The following is an 8,247-nucleotide window of genomic DNA, read 5'->3' as shown; positions in this document are numbered from 1 at the left end:
GAGGGTGGAGGGTTAGATTGTCAGTGGTGGAGGGAGGAGGGTTAGATTGTCAGTGGTGGAGGGTGGAGGGTTAGATTGTCAGTGGTGGAGGGTGGAGGGTTAGATTGTCAATGGTGGAGGGTGGAGGGTTAGATTGTCAGTGGTGGAGGGAGGAGGGTTAGATTGTCAGTGGTGGAGGGAGGAGGGTTAGATTGTCAGTGGTGGAGGGTTAGATTGTCAGTGGTGGAGGGAGGAGGGTTAGATTGTCAGTGGTGGAGGGAGGAGGGTTAGATTGTCAGTGGTGGAGGGTGGAGGGTTAGATTGTCAGTGGTGGAGGGTGGAGGGTTAGATTGTCAGTGGTGGAGGGAGGAGGGTTAGATTGTCAGTGGTGGAGGGAGGAGGGTTAGATTGTCAGTGGTGGAGGGTGGAGGGTTAGATTGTCAGTGGTGGAGGAAGGAGGGTTAGATTGTCAGTGGTGGAGGGTTAGATTGTCAGTGGTGGAGGGTGGAGGGTTAGATTGTCAGTGGTGGAGGGTGGAGGGTTAGATTGTCAATGGTGGAGGGTGGAGGGTTAGATTGTCAGTGGTGGAGGGAGGAGGGTTAGATTGTCAGTGGTGGAGGGAGGAGGGTTAGATTGTCAGTGGTGGAGGGTTAGATTGTCAGTGGTGGAGGGAGGAGGGTTAGATTGTCAGTGGTGGAGGGAGGAGGGTTAGATTGTCAGTGGTGGAATGTGGAGGGTTAGATTGTCAGTGGTGGAGGGTGGAGGGTTAGATTGTCAGTGGTGGAGGGAGGAGGGTTAGATTGTCAGTGGTGGAGGGAGGAGGGTTAGATTGTCAGTGGTGGAGGGTGGAGGGTTAGATTGTCAGTGGTGGAGGGAGGAGGGTTAGATTGTCAGTGGTGGAGGGAGGAGGGTTAGATTGTCAGTGGTGGAGGGTGGAGGGTTAGATTGTCAATGGTGGAGGGTGGAGGGTTAGATTGTCAGTGGTGGAGGGAGGAGGGTTAGATTGTCAGTGGTGGAGGGAGGAGGGTTAGATTGTCAGTGGTGGAGGGTTAGATTGTCAGTGGTGGAGGGTGGAGGGTTAGATTGTCAGTGGTGGAGGGAGGAGGGTTAGATTGTCAGTGGTGGAGGGTGGAGGGTTAGATTGTCAGTGGTGGAGGGTGGAGGGTTAGATTGTCAATGGTGGAGGGTGGAGGGTTAGATTGTCAGTGGTGGAGGGAGGAGGGTTAGATTGTCAGTGGTGGAGGGAGGAGGGTTAGATTGTCAGTGGTGGAGGGTTAGATTGTCAGTGGTGGAGGGAGGAGGGTTAGATTGTCAGTGGTGGAGGGAGGAGGGTTAGATTGTCAGTGGTGGAGGGTGGAGGGTTAGATTGTCAGTGGTGGAGGGTGGAGGGTTAGATTGTCAGTGGTGGAGGGAGGAGGGTTAGATTGTCAGTGGTGGAGGGAGGAGGGTTAGATTGTCAGTGGTGGAGGGTGGAGGGTTAGATTGTCAGTGGTGGAGGAAGGAGGGTTAGATTGTCAGTGGTGGAGGGTTAGATTGTCAGTGGTGGAGGGTGGAGGGTTAGATTGTCAGTGGTGGAGGGTGGAGGGTTAGATTGTCAATGGTGGAGGGTGGAGGGTTAGATTGTCAGTGGTGGAGGGAGGAGGGTTAGATTGTCAGTGGTGGAGGGAGGAGGGTTAGATTGTCAGTGGTGGAGGGTTAGATTGTCAGTGGTGGAGGGAGGAGGGTTAGATTGTCAGTGGTGGAGGGAGGAGGGTTAGATTGTCAGTGGTGGAATGTGGAGGGTTAGATTGTCAGTGGTGGAGGGTGGAGGGTTAGATTGTCAGTGGTGGAGGGAGGAGGGTTAGATTGTCAGTGGTGGAGGGAGGAGGGTTAGATTGTCAGTGGTGGAGGGTGGAGGGTTAGATTGTCAGTGGTGGAGGGAGGAGGGTTAGATTGTCAGTGGTGGAGGGAGGAGGGTTAGATTGTCAGTGGTGGAGGGAGGAGGGTTAGATTGTCAGTAGTGGAGGGTTAGATTGTCAGTGGTGCAGGGAGGAGGGTTAGATTGTCAGTGGTGGAGGGAGGAGGGTTAGATTGTCAGTAGTGGAGGGAGGAGGGTTAGATTGTCAGTGGTGGAGGGAGGAGGGTTAGATTGTCAATGGTGGAGGGAGGAGGGTTAGATTGTCAGTAGTGGAGGGTTAGATTGTCAATGGTGGAGGGTGGAGGGTTAGATTGTCAGTAGTGGAGGGTTAGATTGTCAGTGGTGGAGGGAGGAGGGTTAGATTGTCAGTGGTGGAGGGTGGAGGGTTAGATTGTCAGTAGTGGAGGGTTAGATTGTCAGTGGTGGAGGGAGGAGGGTTAGATTGTCAGTGGTGGAGGGAGGAGGGTTAGATTGTCAGTAGTGGAGGGTTAGATTGTCAGTGGTGGAGGGAGGAGGGTTAGATTGTCAGTGGTGGAGGGAGGAGGGTTAGATTGTCAATGGTGGAGGGAGGAGGGTTAGATTGTCAGTGGTGGAGGGAGGAGGGTTAGATTGTCAGTGGTGGAGGGAGGAGGGTTAGATTGTCAGTGGTGGAGGGAGGAGGGTTAGATTGTCAGTAGTTGAGGGTTAGATTGTCAGTGGTGGAGGATTAGATTGTCAGTGGTGGAGGGAGGAGGGTTAGATTGTCAGTGGTGGAGGGAGGAGGGTTAGATTGTCAGTGGTGGAGGGTTAGATTGTCAGTGGTGGAGGGAGGAGGGTTAGATTGTCAGTGGTGGAGGGAGGAGGGTTAGATTGTCAGTGGTGGAGGGTAAGATTGTCAGTGGTGGAGGGAGGAGGGTTAGATTGTCAGTGGTGGAGGGTTAGATTGTCAGTGGTGGAGGGTTAGATTGTCAGTGGTGGAGGGTTAGATTGTCAGTGGTGGAGGGTGGAGGGTGAGATTGTCAGTGGTGGAGGGTTAGATTGTCAGTGTTGGGGGGAAGAGGGTTAAATTGTCAGTGGTGGAGGGTTAAATTGTCAGTGGTGGAGGGTGGAGGGTTAGATTGTCAGTGGTGGAGGGTGGAGGGTTAGATTTTCAGTGGTGGAGGGAGGAGGGTTAGATTGTCAATGGTGGAGGGTTAGATTGTCAGTGGTGGAGGGTTAGATTGTCAGTGGTGGAGGGTTAGATTGTCAGTGGTGGAGGGTTAGATTGTCAGTGGTGGAGGGTTAGATTGTCAGTGGTGGAGGGTTAGATTGTCAGTGGTGGAGGGTGGAGGTTCAGTCAAACACACATCAACTCCTGGAGAAAGTCGTCAAGAGTGGATCCACAGATGCTGATCTACATGTAGCAATGTCAGGGCCATGGTTTCATCCCCTCTCCACTGCAAGCGGCAGTATGCGATCGGTCATTCACTTCAATGAACCATGAATCGGTTTAAGAGGAGAGATTTCATATCACTGATCCTCCCAGAGGGAAGATATAAAACCCTTTATTAGGCGAATCCGACATTGACTCCAGGGGGGTGAAACAGAAACTACTGTTTATCCGTTAAAGTGTAATACTCTTAAATAATCATTAGAAAAACACTTTTCCCTGTAATGAAATCATACTTACAAAAACACGTTGTGAAACAATGTGCTTTGCATCTGTGCACGGTATGTTTTTAATATCGTGACTTCGGTGATTTGTTGTCTACTTTATGTTGATCATGTTGGGGTGTGCCTTGGGTGCCTGAAATGTGCTTTATGTATAAAATTAATTATCATGAATAGAAGCAGGTTCTCCTTGCAATATTAACAATGCGAGCAGCTCCTCAGGTGCAAAATGCAAGACATACTTTGATGCTGTGATGCTCTATACGGTAGTGATGCTGTGATGCTCCATACAGTAGTGATGCTGTGATACTCTATACGGTAGTGATGCTGTGATGCTCCATACAGTAGTGATGCTGTGATGCTCTATACGGTAGTGATGCTGTGATGCTTCATACAGTAGTGATGCTGTGATGCTCTATACAGTAGTGATGCTGTGATGCTCTATACGGTAGTGATGCTGTGATGCTCTATACGGTAGTGATGCTGTGATGCTCTATACAGTAGTGATGCTGTGATGCTCTATACGGTAGTGATGCTGTGATGCTCCATACAGTGGTGGTGCTCTATACAGTAGTGATGCTGTGATGCTGTATATGGTAGTGATGCTGTGATGCTCTATACAGAAGTGATGCTGTGATGCTCTATACGGTAGTGATGCTGTGATGCTCTATACGGTAGTGATGCTGTGATGCTCCATACAGTGGTGGTGCTCTATACAGTAGTGATGCTGTGATGCTGTATATGGTAGTGATGCTGTGATGCTGTATACGGTAGTGATGCTGTGATGCTCTATACAGTAGTGATGCTGTGATGCTGTATACGGTAGTGATGCTGTGATGCTCCATACAGTAGTGATGCTGTGATGCTCTATACAGTAGTGATGCTGTGATGCTCTATACGGTAGTGATGCTGTGATGCTCTATACGGTAGTGATGCTGTGATGCTCCATACAGTGGTGGTGCTCTATACAGTAGTGATGCTGTGATGCTGTATACGGTAGTGATGCTGTGATGCTCTATACAGTAGTGATGCTGTGATGCTGTATATGGTAGTGATGCTGTGATGCTGTATACGGTAGTGATGCTGTGATGCTCTATACAGTAGTGATGATGTGATGCTCTATACAGTAGTGATGTTGTGATGCTCTATACAGTAGTGATGCTGTGATGCTGTATACGGTAGTGATGCTGTGATGCTCCATACAGTAGTGATGATGTGATGCTCTATACAGTAGTGATGCTGTGATGCTCCATACAGTAGTGATGCTGTGATGCTCCATACAGTAGTGATGCTGTGATGCTCCATACAGTAGTGATGATGTGATGCTCTATACAGTAGTGATGCTGTGATGCTCCATACAGTAGTGACGCTGTGATGCTCTATACAGTAGTGATACTGTGATGCTCCATACAGTGGTGGTGCTCTATACAGTAGTGATGATGTGATGCTCTATACAGTAGTGATGCTGTGATGCTCTATACAGTAGTGATGATGTGATGCTCTATACAGTAGTGATGCTGTGATGCTCTATACGGTAGTGATGCTGTGATGCTCTATACGGTAGTGATGCTGTGCTGCTTTATACAGTGGGCTCTAGGCTGATTGTGTTGTATTAATGGACGGCTGTACAAGACATACTAAGTAAGAAGTTCATTCACAGTTGCCAGCTATTTAATATTGTTCCAAAGGCTGATGGAACTACCCCTGAGGTTTATTGTGTTTCATTGAAGGAGACACTCTATTCCAGCCATTATTATGAGCCGTCCTCCCCTCAGTGGCCTCCACTGGTAGTAAGATGCCGGAAAGACAATATGAACTGTGATCATGATGATGTGAAGACAGACAGCAGCTAACTCCTAGCAGAACATGCTACGAGTAGTTGACGTGGAGTCAGAAATAGGCTACTGTATATACAGAGTATATACCCAGTACACTACTGTTGATACCCACTACACTACTGTTGATACCCAGTACACTACTGTTGATACCCAGTACACTACTGTTGATACCCAGCACACTACTGTTGATACCCAGTACACTACTGTTGATACCCAGTACACTACTGTTGATACCCAGTACACTACTGTTGATACCCAGTACACTACTGTTGATACCCAGCACACTACTGTTACTACCCAGCACACTACTGTTGATACCCAGTACACTACTGTAGATACCCAGTACACTACTGTTGATACCCAGCACACTACTGTTGATACCCAGTACACTACTGTTGATACCCAGTACACTACTGTTGATACCCAGCACACTACTGTTACTACCCAACACACTACTGTTGATACCCAGTACACTACTGTTACTACCCAGCACACTACTGTTACTACCCAACACACTACTGTTGATACCCAGTACACTACTGTTGATACCCAGTACACTACTGTTACTACCCAACACACTACTGTTGATACCCAGTACACTACTGTTGATACCCAGCACACTACTGTTGATACCCAGTACACTACTGTTGATACCCAGCACACTACTGTTCATACCCAGCACACTACTGTTGATACCAGTACACTACTGTTGATACCCAGTACACTACTGTTGATACCCAGTACACTACTGTTGATACCCAGTACACTACTGTTACTACCCAGTACACTACTGTAGATACCCAGTACACTATTGTTGATACCCAATACACTACTGTTGATACCCAGTACACTACTGTTGATACCCAGTACACTACTGTTGATACCCAGTACACTACTGTTCATACCAGTACACTACTGTTACTACCCAGTACTCTACTGTTGATACCCAGTACACTACTGTTGATACCCAGTACACTACTGTTGATACCCAGTACACTACTGTTGATACCCAGTACACTACTGTTGATACCCAGCACACTACTGGTGATACCCAGTACACTACTGTTGATACCCAGTACACTACTGTTGATACCCAGTACACTACTGTTTATACCCAGTACACAACTGGTACTAACCAGTACTCTACTGTTGATACCCAGTACACTACTGTTGATACCCAGTACACTACTGTTCATACCCAGTACACTACTGTTGATACCCAGTACACTACTGTCACTACCCAGTACACTACTGTTGATACCCAGTACACTACTGTCACTACCCAGTACACTACTGTTCATACCCAGTACTCTACTGTTGATACCCAGTACACTACTGTTGATACCCAGCACACTACTGTTGATACCCAGTACACTACTGTTCATACCCAGTACACTACTGTTGATACCCAGTACACTACTGTTGATACCCAGTACACTACTGTTGATACCCAGCACACTACTGTTGATACCCAGTACACTACTGTTGATACCCAGTACACTACTGTTACTACCCAGTACACTACTGTTGATACCCAGAACACTACTGTTCATACCAGTACACTACTGTTACTACCCAGTACTCTACTGTTGATACCCAGTACACTACTGTTGATACCCAGTACACTACTGTTGATACCCAGTACACTACTGTTACTACCCAACACACTACTGTTCATACCTAGCAATACATTGCTTAATTCTAAGTAGTGTGCTAGTTTAGATACACACACACACCAGCACACACACAGACTTACCACGTATACGTAGTAGAATTGCATGTCCTCACTCACAGGCTGTTACATCTGCATCACTGAAGAACATCCTCCATCAGAGACTAAAATCATAACACAAAAATACTGTCTCTTCTTGTGTCCTCTCTTCTCTTGTCCTCAGGTCTCAGAGAAAGGAGTAAAGTATCTCTCTTTTACTATATCATCTCCTCTCTTCTCTTGTCCTCAGGTCTCAGAGAAAGCAGTAAAGTATCTCTCATTTACTATATCCTCTTCTCCTTTCCTTTCTTCTCAGGTCTCAGACAGTAAGTGTTTCTTCTCTCTCCTTCTCATCTGTAAAAACAACAACTATTGGTCAGTAGAGTTGTCCTTCAGTGAACGAACAGCTTCAGCCCTGCATGTTGTGGTTGTGTTTCCACTGTCTGATGATAGAGCTGTGCTTCCTGCATTTGCGGCCACCGCATGTGTATTGTGAGAGAGAAAGAGTGTGTGTTATGTGACAGATAACGCGCGGTGTTCACTGTGCGTTAAGAAACAGGAAGCGTGGAGAGAGAGAGAGAGAGAAAGAGAGAGAGAGAGAGCGAGAGAGACAGTTAGGCAACAACAAATTCAATCCCTTTTAGACAACTTCCTGGACAAAACATTTCACTCTAATAGTGAAGGTGTAAACTTTGCAGTAGAAAATCTAAACAGTACAGTATATATGACCTCTCAGCTTCCCTATCAAATCTAAAAATGTCAAACAGAAAACAGAAGAAAATTAACAACAATGACAAATGGTTTGATGAAGAACAAAAAACCTAAGAAAGAAACTGAGAAACATGTCCAACCAAAAACATAGAGACCCAGAAAACCTGAATCTACACATTCACTATGGTGAATCACTAAAACAATACAGAAATACACTACGGAAAAAGAAGGAACAGCACGTCAGAAATCAGCTCAACGTAATTGAAGAATCCATAGACTCAAACCACTTCTGGAAAAATGTGAAAACTCTAAACAAACAACAACACGAAGAGTTATATTTCCAAAACCGAGATATATCAGTAAACCACTTATCCAATCTTTTTGGCACCATAACAAAGAGCAAACAGCAGCAAGATATACATTATCAAATACAAATCATAGAATCAACTATTAAAGACTAGCAGAACCCATTGGATTCTCCA

The 8,247-nt window shown here is 46.5% G+C and overlaps 1 protein-coding gene across 2 annotated transcripts in view; it reads right to left on the bottom strand.

The window, feature by feature from the left end:
* LOC135510312 (rho GTPase-activating protein 6-like) overlaps positions 1-7,547 on the bottom strand; it is a 165,539-nt gene extending 157,992 nt beyond the window's left edge. For both annotated transcript variants that reach the window (XM_064931145.1, XM_064931146.1), the window contains exon 1: positions 7,100-7,547. In XM_064931145.1, coding sequence (XP_064787217.1) covers positions 7,100-7,123 — 24 coding nt within the window. In that variant the 5' untranslated portion in view covers positions 7,124-7,547. The remainder of the gene's footprint in view (positions 1-7,099) is intronic.
* Positions 7,548-8,247: the final 700 nt, after the last annotated feature.

This window comes from Oncorhynchus masou, chromosome 23 (assembly GCF_036934945.1).
Source record: "Oncorhynchus masou masou isolate Uvic2021 chromosome 23, UVic_Omas_1.1, whole genome shotgun sequence".
Lineage (NCBI taxonomy): Eukaryota > Metazoa > Chordata > Actinopteri > Salmoniformes > Salmonidae > Oncorhynchus > Oncorhynchus masou.
This window is presented reverse-complemented; position numbering and strand designations above follow the sequence as displayed.